Consider the following 17,753-nt stretch of genomic DNA (forward strand, 5'->3'; position numbering starts at 1 on the left):
GGCTGGTTCTGTGTTGGGGCTCTCCTTCATTGCTTAGCTACACAGTTTAAAGTTCTGCATTAGCCTTCATTTTCTGCTTGTGCAGTGCCTGAAATTTAGCCAGAATTGAGAGCCTAGTCTTCTCAGTTCTTTTGTGAGCACACATCTAGAAATGGGTCCATGCCTAGTCTTCTATAGTCCTCAGAATACATAAAATGTTTTGAAGCCATTATTTCCCTAAGCACCCCCCAAGTATCTCAGCCTCTTTCTTCCCGGGATTTTTTTTTTTTTTTTTTTTTTTTTTTTTTTTTGAGATGGAGTTTTGCTCTTGTTGTCCATGCCCAGGCTAGAGTGCAATGGCACAATCTCGGCTCACCACAACCTCTGCCTCCCGGGTTCAAGCGATTCTCCTGCCTCAGCCTCCCGAGTAGCTAGGATTACAGGCATGCGCCACCATGCCCAGCTAATTTTGTGTTTTTAGTAGAGATGGGGTTTCTCTGTGTTGGCCAGGCTGGTCATGAACTCCTGACTTCAGGTGACCTGCCCGCCTCGACCTCCCAAAGTGCTGGGATTACAGGTGTGAGCCACCGCGCCTGGCCCTTCCTGGGATTTTTCAATTTGTCTATTGCTTTTCCCAAATGTTATTCCTTGTTCTGTGTAGCTGTGACTAATACATTTGCTTTAAAATTCTTTCCACAACCACCACCAGGGAAGGTGCCTCAGCCCTGGGGAAGCTCTAGTGCAGGTGACAAAAAGGTAAACCATTGAGGTAATCCTTCAGGGAACCACCAGATAGGTCAAACCACACAATCACAGTTCATTGAAAATAAGGTCAATATCACTTCCTCTGGTACCAGTAACCTGCACCTGCAATATAAGCTGCCATTTTTAAGGCTTTTGATGGGCTGAGGGTTGGAGGATGGTATCAAGGTAACCAAAAATGCCACAGAACTCTCACTGAAATTTAGATTTTTTTATTCATTAAGTGTTCTCCTGGCTGCTGTAATTTTTGCTTAGATTCTAGAGTTCTGAAAAAGTTGCTTCTGACAGTTTTGCCAGCCTATTCATTGCTTTTATGAAAGAATGGAGCTCTGGAATTCCTTACTCCACCATTTCCATTAATGTGGGTGTTTACAAGGCTTTTAAAAAGTAGATAAAACAAAGTTCATATGGAAGGGTTCCCATATCCAGCAATATAGAAGACTAACCATTGTGGAGGGCCTTGTAAAAAGACAATTCCTTTTAGCAGTGTTTGTAACAATAAAACTTAGAAACAATATTTCAGTCTTTTTTCAAGTCATGGTAACTATTATGAACTAGTATGAACCAGTGGTGGTTGTGTGTTATCGAATCTTCACTTTTAAAAATGGGTGTGTCAAAGAGTGGGTGGAGATAATTTTTAATATGTTTGACTGCTTGACCATTAGTATCTAATGGAGATATTGCACATCATCCGAAGGTCCTGGACTTTGAGCTGACTGTAGTAACTGTGTGTTCCGTATATGAGAAGAGGGATACATACATTTATCTGGGTGGTCAGAGGGGCAAACTATGGCAGATAACACACTTATATACCACTACTTAGATATAACCACATGAATTACCTCTGGACAATGAGCTGTAAATGGAAATGTTTGGGTGTGGCTTCCGTGAAAACTCCTTAGAGCTGGCTTGTATATTAGATCTGTTGCCTGGAGTTCCAGCAGACATATTGTCACCATGAGTTAACTTTGAGACTGGAAGCCTCACTTGAAGGATGGCAGAGAAGAAAGATTAGGAGTTGAAATCCCTAATGAAATTACGGAGCTATCATCCCAGGTTCATTCTGAGTTTCTTATGTGAGAAAAATAAAAACCATATTTCTTTCTTTCTTTCTTTTTTCTTTTGGTTTTAAGGAGCAGAGAGTTTAATAGGCAAGAAGGAAGGGAGAAGACAGAAGGAAGAAACTCCCCCGTACTGAGACAGAGGGAGGGGGGCTCCAAAGCCGAAACAAGAGGCCCCCCAAAAACCATATTTGTTTCATTAAAAAAATTTATTTTAGATTTTGGATACATGTGAAGGTTTGTTACATAGGTGAACTCATGTCATGGGAATTTGTTGTATAGATTATTTCATCACCAAGGTATTAAGCTCAGTACCCAGTTGTTATCTTTTCTGCTCCTTTCCCTCCTCCAACCCTCCACCCTCAAGAACACCCCAGTGTGTATTGTTCCCTTCTTTGTGTTCATGAGTTCTCATCATTTAGCTCCCGCTTATATGTGCGAACATGTAGTATTTGGATTTCTGTTCCTGTGTTAGTTTGCTAAGAATAATAGCCTGTAGCTCCATCCACGTTCCTGCAAAAGACACGATCTCACTCTTTTTTATGGCTGCATACTATTCCATGGTATATATGTACCACCTTTTCTTTATTCAGTCTGTCATTGATGGGCATTTGGGTTGATTCCATGTCTTTGTTATTGTGAATAGTGCTGCAATGAACTGTTATTGTGAATAGTGCTGCAATAGTGCACATGTCTTTATAGTAGAATGATTTATATTCCTCTGGGTATATATCCAGTAATGGGATTGCTGGGTCAAATGGTAGTTCTGCTGTTAGCTCTTTGAAGAATCACTACACTGTCTTCCACAATGGCTGAACTAGTTTACACTCTCATGAACAGTGTATAGTGTTTGCTTTTCTCCACAACTTTCCCGGCATCTGCTATTTCTTGACTTTTTATTTTTATTTTTAGCCATTCTGACTTGTGTGAGATGGTATCTCATTGTGGTTTTGATTTGCATTTCTCCAGTGATCAGTAATGAGCTTTTTTTCATATGCTTATTTGCCCCATGTATGTCTGTTCATCTGTTCATGTCCTTTGCCCACATTTGAATGTGATTTTTTTCTTGTAAATTTATTTAAGCTCCTTATAGACACTGGATATTAGACCTTTGTTAGATGCACAGTTTGTAAAAATTTTCTTCCATTCTGTAGGTTGTCTGTTTACTCTGTTGATTGTTTCTTTTGCTGTGTAGAAGCTCTTTCATTTAATTAAATCCCATTTGTCAGTTTTTGCTTTTGTTGCAATTGCTTTTGACATCTTTGTCATGAAATCTTTGCCTGTTCCTATGTCCAGGATGGCATTGCCTAGGTTGTCTTCTGGGTTTTTGTAGTTTTGGGTTTTACACTTAAGTCTTTAATCCATCTTGATTTTTGTATATGGTGTAAGGAACGGGTCCAGCTTCAATCATCTGCATAGGGCTAGCCAGCCCAGCACCATTTATTGAATAAGGAGTGCTTTCCCCATTGCTTGTTTTTGTCAGCTTTGTCAAAAATCACATGGTTGTAGGTGTGCAGCCTTATTACTGGGCTATTATGTCCCATTGGTCTATGTGCCTATTTTTTTCTTTCTTTCTTTCTTTCTTTTTTTCTTTTGAGACGGAGTTTCACTCTGTTGCCCAGGCTGGAGTGCAATGACGTGATCTTGGCTCACTGCAACCTCCATCTCTGAGGTTCAAGCAATTCTCCTGCCTTGGTCTCCTGAGTAGGTGGGATTACAGGCGTGTGCCATCAAGCCTGGCTAACTTTTGTATTTTTAGTAGAGACGGGGTTTCACCATGTTGGCCAGGCTGATCTGGAACAGCTGACCTCAGGTGATCCACCTGCCTCGGCCTCCAAAAGTGCAGGGATTACAGGTGTTGTATCAGTACCATGCTGTGTTTTGCTTACTGTAGCCTTGCAGTATAGTTCGAAGTTGGCTAATGTGATACACCCAGCTTTGTTATTTTTGCTTAGAATTGCCTTGGCTATTCGGGCTCTTTTTTGGTTTCATAAGAATTTTAAAATAGTTTTTTCTAGTTCTGTGAAGAATGTCATTGTTAGTTTGTTAGAAATAACACTGAATCTTTAGATTGCTTTGGGCAGTATGGTCATTTTGTTGATATTGATTCTTCCTATCCATGAGCATGGGATATTTTTCCATTTGTTTGTGTCTTCTCTTATTTCTTTGAGCAGTGTTTTGTAATTCTCATTGTAGATATCCTTCACCTCCTGAGTTAGCTGTATTCCCAGGTATTTTATTTTTTTGTGTGTGGCAATTGTGAATGGGATTGCCTTCCCAATTGGGCTCTCAGCTTGGCTGTTGTTGATGTATAGAAATGCAAGTGATTTTTGTACATTGATTTTGCAGCCTGAAACTTTGCCAAAGTTGTTTATCAGCTGAAGGACCTGTTGGGTTGAGAGTATGGGGTTTTCTTTGAGAAAAAAATTTTATTGTGATATAAAATGCACTTATAAAATGTCCACCAGAAGGCATGTAATTCTTCACTGCTATATACATTTATTGGGAATATGTTATTCATTGTCTAGGTATGATAATGCCACCTAAAACATACTGTAAATGATGAGTTATACTCTATAACAAATGCATCACTGATTTTCAGCAATCATAGGTTTAATAATAATTAGTTTAAGACTATAATCACACCTATATTTTGGAATGTCCATTTACTTTAATGTAGTGTAGTGGAATTTAGAGTATAATTGCACATAGATGGTACAGAAAAACATTCACTTCTAAATTATTTTATACCTTCATGACAGGTAGTCTTCCTGACTGAAAATAACTGCTTCAGCTATGGTCTGCAACACAGCTCCAGGATTCTTAATGCAATAATTTGGGTGTATGTATGTCTGTCTATGCGTGCTCCCATGGAACAACTTATATCTTTAATAAACAAGTGCAACATTATTGTCAATTATTTTGCATGTTTAAATACTATAGTCTGATTATTTGTAAACAAACAAAACCCCACACAAATACTCTAAATTCTATATAAAAAAATCTGTCAACCCATAATTATTCTAATATGCTTTACTTACTTGAACACAAATTTCTGAAAGGTACATATATTACCTTAGATAATAAGGTTCAGAAATGAGTGCTTTGGACAGGCGCAGTGGCTCACACCTGTAATCCCAGCACTTTGGGAGGGCAAGGCAGGCGGGTCACCTGAGGTCGGGAGTTCACAACCAGCCTCACCAACATGGAGAAACCCCGTCTCGACTAAAAATACAAAATTAGCCAGGCATGGTGGCACATGCCTGTAATACCAGCTACTTGGGAGGCTGAGGCATGAGAATCACTTGAACCCGGGAGGCAGAGGTTGCAGTGAGCGGAGATCGTGCCATTGCTCTGCAGCCTGGGCAACAAGAGCGAAACTCAGTCTCAAAAAAAAAAAAAAAAAAAAAAGAAGTGCTTCACCCTATGAAATGTGCATTTCTGATAACTGATTTACACAGCATAAAGTTTAGATCAATAAATTACAAATCCTGGATCCCCACAGCTAATTTAGAAAATGCCTCAAAGTTATGGTTTTTGTAGCAGGTTTAACAGACTAAACATGAAGTGTTCTAGTTTCCTCTATTTCAAGTATCAAAGAAATATGAGGCTCAAAATCTCTCTAGGCTGTAACTGAAAATGCAAAGCATTAGAAGACAGTTAAATGTGGTTTGAAATACAATATTAATTGAAAGGAGATTATTAAGGTGTTTATCTGTGTTAGCCTGTTAAGTACTAGGACTTTAAAGTAATTTTAAATCTGAATATTTGTTCAGAAGTGACAAAGAACACAATTTGCCTATAAATGTATGGTTTTTGGAGAAAAAAGTCAATCCTGATTTTTAAAACTCTTTCAACATTTTTTATTTCCTTTTGAATGATATTAATTTAAATTTCAATCTGAACATAAATGTTTGGCTTCACAGAGCCTTAGATAATTTACTAAGGCTGTTTAAAGTCTTTCAATGTCATCAGAAATCCTGCAGTATAGAAAATATCTGGTACCCTTAAAGTTTCAGAGTGAGCTGATCTGCAATTTTAATGCTATTTAAAAAAAAGTCAAATATAAAAGACTGCTGCAATATAAAGCACTATTTCTAAAAGTTGCAGACATGATCCTATAGTCTGACAGAGTTAGCACAGCTACTCAGAATAAGCAACTTCTGGCCTTTTCCGAGGCACACTAAGTTTCCAGCTTAGAAAATACTCTAGCCTGGTCTTTAACATATTCATTAAGTAATAAGAATATTTTAAGGTCTTTCTGTCCTACAAGAAAGTAGTAAGTTTATCCTTCGAGACATCAGACTTTCTAGAACTGGCCAAACTGTATAAAATTTTAAGAAGTATGTGAAAGTGTAGAATCAGCACTATGAAAACAGTGTTACAAAATTAAACATTATGTTGAACCCTTTTCTAGCTTTAAGTCAAAAATAGAAGTCATGACTCTTCTGTAACATTAATTTAAAAAATACATAGAAGTGACAAGTGCTATTTTCCAAAAAGTACAATTTTTTCCCTACTTTATATCAACATGGAATGATTTCAGTTCTCCTGTATTAAAAGCTGGACTTTTAAAAAACTGGTATTGCTATGTTTAATGTGATGACTTTAATCAGTAGTAGCTTCATTTTCCACTGGGCCCCTAATTAGTCTTTGAATTCTTCTTTTTCCTGCATGCTGCTTGGGATGTACTTCTTCATAAAGGAAGTCTGAAGTCAACTAATCCCCACTGTCTATCTCGATCTTTCTAAACATCCATTACAACATCCATAGTTGTCTTTCTACAATTTCTAGCAGAGGGCTCTTGCAGCTAGAAGACAGCATCCGTTCTCTTATACTGCATGTGTATCCGGGCATTGAATAGATAAAAACTATGGACTCTAAATAGTCTCCTTTATGGGAATATTTATACAGAAAGAAATGGCAACAAGCTGAATCCTTGGGAATCCTCTTTGGCAAATCTTTTAGTTCTGTATTTGTTGTGTTGGCCAAAATTATAATTTCATTTTTTTATATTTATTTCCAACTGCACATAGTTCAGCTGTTATTCATTTTTTCCAAAGCCTGAAAGGCTTCTCGAGAAATAGGAAATGCTACTTCTTGTAGTGTTTGATGCTTAGTGTCCACACTCACGTCAGTCTGTACCTCATTGATTTTAATGTCATATGAATTATAATGTCATAATTCTTCCTCAGCTGCAGTCAGTGGGGCAGGGGAAGATTGTGAGAGCAAACATTTTTTATATCCATGTAATGATACATCTTCCTTTACTGTTCCAAATACTTCATCTTTATCGTGGCCACCTCCAGATTCCTTTTCCAGAGTTGCTCTTGTTGCTGCATACAACCTTTTTTGACGGACATGAGAATGATCTGGAAACCATGCAATGAATATCCATTCATATCCCTGGGCATTCTGAGAATCTAACCTGAATAATATATAGCACAGTTGTTTGTCCTCCAACAGGGGTAAAACAAAGGAATCATAATCCTTATCCCAGGAATCTGTAGGCTGACTATATGATCCAATCATAAGTTGATCATTTTCAATAGATATTTTCAGAAGTCTGTACTTTCCATTTCTGGCTCTGGCAAGATCTCTTTAACATCTTCACTTGCTTGGATGCGGGTCTGGTGGGACATGGCGGCGGCCACTAGCTCCTGGCTCTGATGCTGAGTGCAGCCGAGTATGGGGTTTTCTAGATATAGAGTCATGTCGTCTGCAAAACAGGGATAGTTTGACTTCCTATGTTCCTATTTGGATGCCCTTTATTTCTTTCTCTTGCCTCACTGCTCTGGCTAGAGCTTCCAATACTATTTTAAGTAAGAGTGGTAAGAAGGGCATCCTTGTCTTGTGCCTCTTTTAAAGGGGAATGCTTCCAGCTTTTGCCTATTCAGTATGAAGCTAATAGAAAATCAGACGGATTTGACAAGATGATTCACAGGAGAACATAACCAAATGATCAAACAACATAGGTAAAGATGCTTAAATGTATCTATTATTCAAGGAAATACAAATTAAGTATCAATAAGATGTCACTATACCTGTTATATCGGCACAGATGTAAAAAGAGTGCTAATGCCTAGTATTGCAGATATGTGGGAAAAGGGTATGCTGAATAAAACAGATATTTAAAAAAATATGGGGTCGGGCGGATGGCGGATGTCAGGAGCGCTGCTGCCGCCGCGGGACCTTCTCCATTCCCGCCGACAGCCCAGCCCCCTCCCAGCCTCTGGCGCCGTCCCAGGCGGAGGGGGCGGGCGGAGGGCGCTGGGCCGGGGCGGCGTGGGGCCCGCGCAGCGGCGGGACTAGGCGAGGCGACAGCCGCGGCGTCCGCGCAGGGCGCTCCGGCTGATGGAGGCGGCGGCGGCCTGGCCGGGGCTGCGCTGTCCCCGCGGCCATGCGACAGCGACCCAGCCACCCCCGGAGCGCAGTCCTCCAAGGATGAAATTGAAGATAATTCAAATGACAGGACCCAGGCATCCAAAAAGAGGCGAATGGGCTCAGGAGATAGTTCCAGGAGTTGTGAAACTTCAAGTCAAGATCTTGGCTTTAGTTACTATCCAGCAGAAAATTTGATAGAGTACAAATGGCCACCTGATGAAACAGGAGAATACTATATGCTTCAAAAACAAGTCAGTTAATATTTGAGTGTGACCTCCTTTAAAAGGAAATATCCAGATTTGGAGGGACGAGATTTGTCTCACAAGGAGAAACTCTACCTGAGAGAGCCAAATGTCATTACTGAAACTCAGTGCACTCTAGGTTTAACTGAGCAGTGATGAAGTGATTGTTTTAATGATAAAGGAATATCCAGCCAAACATGCTGAGTATTCTGTTATTCTACAAGAAAAAGAACGTCAACGAATTACAGACCATTACAAAGAGTATTCCCAAATGTAACAACAGAATACTCACACAGTTGAAGCCAGTAAAGTGCCTGAGTACATTAAGAAAGCTGCCTGTAATCCCAGCACTTTGGGAGGCCGAGGCGGGCGGATCACGAGGTCAGGAGATCGAGACCATCCTGGCTAACATGGTGAAACCCCGTCTCTACTAAAAATACAAAAAAATTAGCCGGGCGTGGTGGTGGCGCCTGTAATCCCAGCTACTCGGGAGACTGAGGCAGGAGAATGGCGTGAACTCGGGAGGCGGAGCTTGCAGTGAGCCGAGATCGCACCACTGCACTCCAGCCTGGGCGACAGAGCGAGATTCTGTCTCAAAATAGATAAATAAATAAATAAATAAATAAATAAGCTGCCAAAAAAAGCAGCAACTTAAACCGGGAACGTATGGAAGAAAGAAGAGCTTGTTTTGACTTGCAGACACATTATCCAGGTGCCTCAAGGGAAGTAGGAAGTTTTGCCAACAGGGCGAACAAAGGTCAGTTCTTACCCAGTGGCTCTCATCCCTGGACAGTTCCAGGAATATTATAAGAAGTACTCACCAGATGAGCTGTGGTATCTGCCATTAAACACAGCCCTCCTGTACGAAGCCACTCTGGATCCTGAGCTCCCTGCTCTAGACAGTGACGGTGATTCAGATGACGGCGAAGATGGTTGAGGTGATGAGAAGTGGAAAAATAAAGGCACTTCGGACAGCTCCTCTGGCAAGGTATCTGAAGGGGAAAGCTCTCCTGACAGCCAGGAGGACTCTTTCCAGGGAAGACAGAAATCAAAAGACAAAGCTGCCACTCCAAGAAAAGATGGTCCCAAACGTTCTGTACTGTCCAACTCAGTTCCTGGGTACAAGCAAAAGGTCATTCCAAATGCTATATGTGGAATTTGTCTGAAGGGTAAGGAGTCCAACAAGAAAGGAAAGGCTGAATCACTTATACACTGCTCCCAATGTGAGAATAGTGGCCATCCTTCTTGCCTGGATATAAAGAAAATAAAGGACTCAAATGTTACCACTACACAAAACCACCAAACTGTAATGATAAATGACAAGAGAGAAAGAAGAAAAACAAAGAGTATACAAAACAACCAGAAAAAAATAACAAAATGACAGAAATAAGTCTTCACATGTAAACATAAACAGATTAAATATTCCACTTAAAAGACATACACTGGATGAATCGACTTAAAAAACATAATCCAACTGCATAGTACTTACAAGAGATTCACCTCACTAGTAAAGACACGTATTAGACTGAAAGGGGTTGATAAAGATATTTCACACAAACGGAAACCAAAAGTGAGCAGGATTAGCTACAATCATATAAGATAAAACAGACATTAAATCAAAAAAAAGTGAAAAACGGACTAAAACTATCATTATATAATGACAGATCAACCCAGCAAAAAAGATATAACAATCCTAAATATATATGTACCCAATACTGGAGCATCCAGATTCATAAAGCAAACATTACTAGATCTAAAGGTAGAGACAGACTGCAGTGTAATAATAGGAAGGAACTTTAACATCCCACTGTCAACATTAGATAGATAATCTAGACAGAAAATCAACAAATAAACATTAGACTTAAACTGGACTTTAGACCAAATGAACCAAACAGACATTTACAGAACATTCTATCCAACAAGTACAGAATATACATTCATCAGCACATGGAATATTCTCCAGGATGGACCATATGTTACGCCACAAAATGTCTCAATAAATTTAACAAAATGAAAATCATACCAAGAATATTCTCAGGCCACAATGAAATCAAATCAACTATAAATAAACACCAAGAGGAACTTTAGAAACTGCATAAATACATAAAAATTAACCAACATGCTCCTGAACAACAATGGTCAATAAAGAATTTAAGAAGAAAAAAAATTCTTGAAACAAATGAAAATTGAAACATACGTAAACCTGTGGGATACAGCAAAAGCAGCACTAAGAGGCAAGTTTATAGCAATAAATGCCTACATCAAAAAAGTAGGAAAATGACAAATTAACAATCTAATAATGTATGTGAAGCTGCTAGAAAAGCAAGAACAAACCAAACACCAAATTAGCAGAAAAAGGAAGTAATAAAGAACAGAACTAAATGAAATACAGACTAAAAAATACAAAGTATCATGAATGAAAAAGTTGGTTTTTTGTTAAATTGATAAACTGCCAGCTAGACTAACCAAAAAAGTAGAAGACCCAAACAAACAAATTAGAAATGAAAAAGGACACATTAAGTCATATATGTAAGAAATACAAAAGATCACCAGAGACCATTATGAACAACTGTATGCTGACAAACTGATAAACCTAGAGGAAATGGATAAGTTCCAGGAAACATACAATGTGCTGAGACTGAATTGGGAAGAAATAGAAAACATGAACAGACCAATAATGAGTAGCAAGATTGAGTCAGTAATAAAAAGTCTCCCAATGAAGAAAAGCACAGGACTGGACAAATTCACTGACAAATTCTACCAGAAGAACTAATACCAATTCTCCTGAAACTATTCTAAAAAATGGAAGAGGAGAGAACTCTCCTTAACTCATTCTATGAGGCCAGCACCACCCTGATTCAAAAACCAGACAAGAACACACACATAGAAGAAAAGTACAGGCCAATATTTCTGATGAACATAGATACAAAAACTCTCGACAAAATACTAGCAAACTGAATCCAATAGCATATCAGAAAGATAATACACCATGATCAAGTGGGATTTATACCAGTGATACAAGAATGGTTCAACATGTGCAAATCAATAACCTCAATATATGACATCCATAGAATAAAGGACAAAAAACATATCATCATCTCAATAGATACAGAAAAAGCATTTGATAAAATTCAACACCCTTTCATAATAAAACCTCTCAACAAATGGGGCATAGAAGGAAAATATGTCAAAATAATAAAGGCTATATATGATAAACCCACAGCTGATATCATGCTGAATAGGGAAAAACTGAAAGCCTTTCCTCCAAGAAATGGAAGAAAAACAAGGATGCCCACTTTCACCACTCCTATTCAACATAGTATTGGAAGTCCTAGGTATGGCAATCAGGCAAGAGAAAGAAATAAAAGGCATCCAAATTGGAAAAAAGGAAGTAAAATTGTCCCTTTTTACTGGTGCCATGATCTTGTATCTAGTAAAACCTAAAAACTCCACCAAAAAATTCTTAGATTTGATAAGTAAATTCAGTAAAGTTCCAGGTTGAAAACATCAACACTAAAAAATATGCAGCATTTCTATACACCAATAATGATCTACCCACAAAAGAAATGAAGATGGCAATTCCATTTACAATAGCTAAAAATTAAAATATCTAGGAATAATTTTAATCAAGGAGGTGGAAGATCTTTACAATGAAAACCACAAAATGCTAATGAAAGAAATTGAAAATGATAAAAATATATGGGAAAACGTCTCATGCTCACGGATCAGAAGAATGAATATTATTAAAATTGTGATTTTCCCAAAGTAACCTACAGATTCAATGCAATCCCTGTCAAAATACCAATGTCATCTTTCACAGAATTAGAAAAAAAGAACACTAAAATTCACATGTAACCAAAAAAGATTCCATATAGCCAAAGCAATTCTGAGCAAAAAGAACAAAGCTGGAGGCATCACATTACCTGACTTTGAAATATATTACAAGGCTATAGTAACCAAAACAGCATGTTATTGGTATAAAAATAGACACATAGACCAATGGTCAGAATAGAGAACCTATAAATAAATTCACATATTTACTGCCAGCTGATCTTTGACAAAGTTCACAAGAACATTGGGGAAAGGACACCTTTTTCAATTAATGGTACTGGGAAAATTGCATAGCCATATGCAGAAGAATGAAACTTGATCCTTATCTCTCACTGTATACAAAAATCAACTCAAAATGGACTGAAGACTTAAACATAATACTCAAAACTATAAAAATAATAAGAGAAAACCTAGGGAAAACTCTTCTGGACATTGGTCTAGACAAATAATTTATGATTGAGATGTCAAAAGCACAGGCAATAGAAACAAAAATAGACAAATAGGACTCAATTAAACTAAAAAGCTTCTGCACAGCAAAAGAAATGAGTGAAGAGACAACCTTTCGAATGAGAGGAAATATTTGCAAACTATTCAACAGGGGACTAATATCCAGAATATACAAGGAAATCAAACAACTCAACAATAAAAAAAGATCTCATAAAATACGGGCAAACGGCACGGCCAAAATGTACATAAAGAAATGCTCAAGTTTACTAATCAACAGAGAAATGCAAACCAAAACCAAAATGAGATATCATCTCACCTCAGTCAGAATTGCTATTATTAAAAAGACAAAAAAAAATTAACAGACATTGGCAAGGATGTGGAGAAAAAGGAACTCTTATACACTGTTTTTGGGAATATAAATATAGCCACTATGGAAAACAGCATGGAGATTTCTGAAAAAAACAAAAGTAGCATTACCATAAGATCCAAAAATCTCACTAATTGGCGTTCATCCAAAGCACGAGAAATCAGTATGTCAAAGGGATACCTGCACTCTCATGTTTATTATTGCATTATTCACAATAGACAAGGTATGGAATCGACTTAAGTGTCTGTCAACAGATAAATGGATAAAGAAAGTGTGGTATACATACACAATGAAATAGTATTCAGCCATAAAAGAGAATGAAATCCTGTCATTTGGAACAACATGGATGGAACTGGAGTTGTTATGTCAAGTGAAATAAGCCAGGCACAAAAAGATAAAAATAGCATGTTCTCACTTATATGTGGGAATTAAAAAAGTTGATCACATGAAGATAGAGAATGGAAAGATAGATAACAGAGACTGGGGAGGGTGATTGGGAGGAGAAGGGAAGATGAAGAGAAGTGTGTTAAAAAGTACACACATAAATAAGATAGAAGGAATAAATTCAATGTTTGATAGAAGAGTAGGGTGACTATAGTTACAAAAATGTATTGTAGTTGGGTTATGGACACCGTAGATACCCTGACTTTATCACTATGCATTACATATACATAATAGAGTTTCCTATGTATCCCATAATTTGTACTGATAAAAAAATTTAAAAGAAAGTGAACCATCAGGCTGGGCGCAGTGGCTCACACCTGTAATCCCAGCACTTTGGGAGGCCGAGGCCGGTGGATCACAAGGTCAGGAGATTGAGACCATCCTGGCTAACATGGTGAAACCTCGTCTCTACTAAAATTACAAAAAAAAAAAAAAAAAATTAGCTAAGCCTGGTGGCGGGCATCTGTAGTCCCAGCTACTCGGGAGGCTGAGGCAGGAGAATGGTGTGAACCCGAGAGGCGGAGCTTGCAGCGAGCAGAGATCGCGCCACTGCACTCCAGCCTGGGTGACAGAGCGAGACTATGTCTCGAAAAAAAAAAAAAGAAGGTGAACCATCAGAGAGACATTCTCCTGCAGGTTTTAGAGGAAGAGAACAATCAGCTATGTTGTGAAATGCCTATACAGAGGGGCAGCCAACCCAACCCCAACAAACAGCTACCCAATAACCTAAGACCTCAGCCATATAGCTGCAAGGAACTGAATTCTGTCAAAAACTTGAATGAAGACGGAAGAGTCACCTGGGCCCCATATGATAACTGCGTTCCCAATCAACACCTTGAATGCCACTTTTTGATACCCTGAGCAGAGGACCTTAGCAGGCTTTGCCCAGACAACTGACCAATGGAAGCTGTGAGATAATAAATAGGTGTTGTTTTAAGATACTAAGTTGGTGGTAATTTGTTACACAGCAATAGAAAATTAATACAGCATGCTTCTTGTTTCTAGACCTAGATGTAGACAGAGATCTGATGGGTAGACAGAGATGTGTGGTTGTCATTCAAGTGTAGGCAGTACAGTTCTGGCCTCTGGTTAACTGCTGGAAGTCTCTATTTCCTGGCCACTAGTCCTTGTGTTGGGTATGTTCTGTCATTTCGTCAGTGGTGTTAAGGACCAGTCATGACCGATACTTATGCATTACATAGTGTTAGTATCCCACTCCCATCTCACTATATGTTCCTACTCTATTTCTAGAGCACAGAGAACTTACCTTCTTGTGTTATGTATGTTATGCAGCTTTTAAAAATTATTTGAAATATTACACATATCATCTTTTTGTATTTGAAGTTGGAGGGGGATGTTTATGCATGTGTGTCATTTGACATGTAGGCCCAGAAATCCAAAAGTACTTAAATTGGTAAGAATACTAAATCTGCAATAAAAAGCCAGTAAAATAGATTATCTTCAGCAAAATAGTATCCTGTAAATGGTGTACCTTGGAGGAGCCAGGGTTTGTTCTAGAAACTCCTCAATTTTAATGAAGTCTGTTTTCAACTCCTTGTTATACACCAGGAACGGAGGATTGGTACCTGGGGCTAAGTCCTTCAGTTCTTCAGGCTTTCTATGATTATTAAAAATAAGCAGAGTTAGGTCTCCAGATAAAGTATACATTAAATAAACACCAATATTTTATTGGTATCTACCAATCTCAATTCCTAGAATTTAACATGTCCTGATTTCTCTTACCTGGTCATGTCAACAGTTGTCACATTAAATTTAACTCCTTTAAGCCAGAGGATCATGAAAAGGCGTTGGCAAAAGGGACAGTTTCCAATACTCTCTCCGTCACTTCCAGCCTATTAAGATAAAGAGAGACCTCAGTTTATTTGTTTGTTCAATAAGTATGTATTGAGTTCCTACTAGGAAATGAGCCAGTTGCTAGAGACAAACAAGGACATTCTTAATCTCATGTACTCCATCATCTATGGACAGAGAGATATAGGGAAGCAAATAATTTCATTAAATGTAAAGTCCCAACTGTGATGGGTACATAATAATGATAATACATTTTATATATTATCAGAATTTATATAATTTTCCTATTGATAGACATTTAAGATATTCCAAAATTTTTACTACTCTAAGTACTTCAGAAACAAACATTTCTGGGCATATAGCTTCTTCCACTTCTGAGATTATATCTTTAAGGTTAATCTTTAAAATGAAAATGGTCAGTAAAAAGTATGCACATGTCCCATTTTGATAGATCTTACCAAATTGCGTTTCTGAAAGGTACCTTTCCATATGGCCATTGACCATTTCCGTATTTTGCAAATTGTTTGTTCATGACAGTTTTTAATTTATTTTATTTTATTATTATTATACTTTAAGTTTTAGGGTACATGTGCACAATGTGCAGGTTAGTTACATATGTATACATGTGCCATGCTGGTGTGCTGCACCCATTAACTCGTCATTTAGCATTAGGTATATCTCCTAAAGCTATCCCTCCCCCCTCCCCCCACCCCACAACAGTCCCCAGAGTGTGATGTTCCCCTTCCTGTGTCCATGTGTTCTCATTGTTCAATTCCCACCTATGAGTGAGAATATGCGGTGTTTGGTTTTTTGTCCTTGCGATAGTTTACTGAGAATGATGATTTCCAATTTCATCCATGTCCCTACAAAGGACATAAACTCATCATTTTTTATAGCTGCATAGTATTCCATGGTGTATATGTGCCACATTTTCTGAATCCAGTCTATCATTGCCAGACATTTGGGTTGGTTCCAAGTCTTTGCTATTGTGAATAGTGCCACAATAAACATACATGTGCATGTGTCTTTATAGCAGCATGATTTATAGTCCTTTGGGTATATGCCCAGTAATGGGATGGCTGGGTCAAATGGTATTTCTAGTTCTAGATCCCTGAGGAATCGCCACACTGACTTCCACAAGGGTTGAACTAGTTTACAGTCCCACCAACAGTGTAAAAGTGTTCCTATTTCTCCACATCCTCTCCAGCACCTGTTGTTTCCTGACTTTTTAATGATTGCCATTCTAACTGGTGTGAGATGGTATCTCATTGTGGTTTTGATTTGCATTTCTCTGGCCAGTGATGGTGAGCATTTTTTCATGTGTTATTTGGCTGCATAAATGTCTTCTTTTGAGAAGTGTCTGTTCATGTCCTTCGCCCACTTTTTGATGGGGTTGTTTTTTTCTTGTAAATTTGTTGGAGTTCATTGTAGATTCTGGATATTAGCCCTCTGTCAGATGAGTAGGTTGCGAAAATTTTCTCCCATTTTGTAGGTTGCCTGTTCACTCTGATGGTAGTTTCTTTTGCTGTGCAGAAGCTCTTGAGTTTAATTAGATCCCATTTGTCAATTTTGGCTTTTGTTGCCATTGCTTTTGGTGTTTTAGACATGAAGTCCTTGCCCATGCCTATGTCCTGAATGGTAATGCCTAGGTTTTCTTCTAGGGTTTTTATGGTTTTAGGTCTAACGTTTAAGTCTTTAATCCATCTTGAATTGATTTTTGTATAAGGTGTAAGGAAGGGATCCAGTTTCAGGTTTCTACATATGGCTAGCCAGTTTTCCCAGCACCATTTATTAAATAGGGAATCCTTTCCCCATTGCTTCTTTTTCTCAGGTTTGTCAAAGATCAGATAGTTGTAGATATGTGGCATTATTTCTGAGGGCTCTGTTCTGTTCCATTGATCTATATTTCTGTTTTGCTACAAGTACCATGCTGTTTTGGTTACTGTAGACTTGCAGTATAGTTTGAAGTCAGGTAGCGTGATGCCTCCAGCTTTGTTCTTTTGGCTTAGGATTGACTTGGCGATGTGGGCTCTTTTTTGGTTCTATATGAACTTTAAAGTAGTTTTTTCCAATTCTGTGAAGAAAGTCATTGGTAGCTTGATGGGGATGGCATTGAATCTATAAATTACCTTGGGCAGTATGGCCATTTTCACGATATTGATTCTTCCTACCCATGAGCATGGAATGTTCTTCCATTTGTTTGTATCCTCTTTTATTTCCTTGAGCAGTGGTTTATAGTTCTCCTTGAAGAGGTCCTTCACATCCCTTGTAAGTTGGATTCCTAGGTATTTTATTCTCTTTGAAGCAATTGTGAATGAGAGTTCACTCATGATTTGGCTCTCTGTTTGTCTGCTATTGGTGTATAAGAATGCTTGTGATTTTTGTACATTGATTTTGTATCCTGAGACTTTACTGAAGTTGCTT

At 38.2% G+C, this 17,753-nt stretch overlaps 1 protein-coding gene and 1 pseudogene across 4 annotated transcripts in view; both read right to left on the bottom strand.

Annotated features, from left to right (window-relative positions):
* Positions 1–17,753, bottom strand: part of CLIC2 (chloride intracellular channel 2) — a 110,241-nt gene that overhangs the window by 13,879 nt on the left and 78,609 nt on the right. For all 4 annotated transcript variants that reach the window (XM_054472007.2, XM_054472008.2, XM_054472006.2 and 1 more), the window contains 2 exons: positions 15,261–15,370; positions 15,010–15,135 (listed from right to left, as the gene is read on the bottom strand). In XM_054472007.2, the coding sequence (XP_054327982.1) occupies positions 15,010–15,135; positions 15,261–15,370 (236 nt within the window). The remainder of the gene's footprint in view (positions 1–15,009; positions 15,136–15,260; positions 15,371–17,753) is intronic.
* Positions 6,334–7,549, bottom strand: LOC129024797 (twinfilin-1-like; annotated as a pseudogene).

The sequence above is a fragment of the Pongo pygmaeus genome, chromosome X (assembly GCF_028885625.2).
Source record: "Pongo pygmaeus isolate AG05252 chromosome X, NHGRI_mPonPyg2-v2.0_pri, whole genome shotgun sequence".
Classification (NCBI taxonomy): domain Eukaryota; kingdom Metazoa; phylum Chordata; class Mammalia; order Primates; family Hominidae; genus Pongo; species Pongo pygmaeus.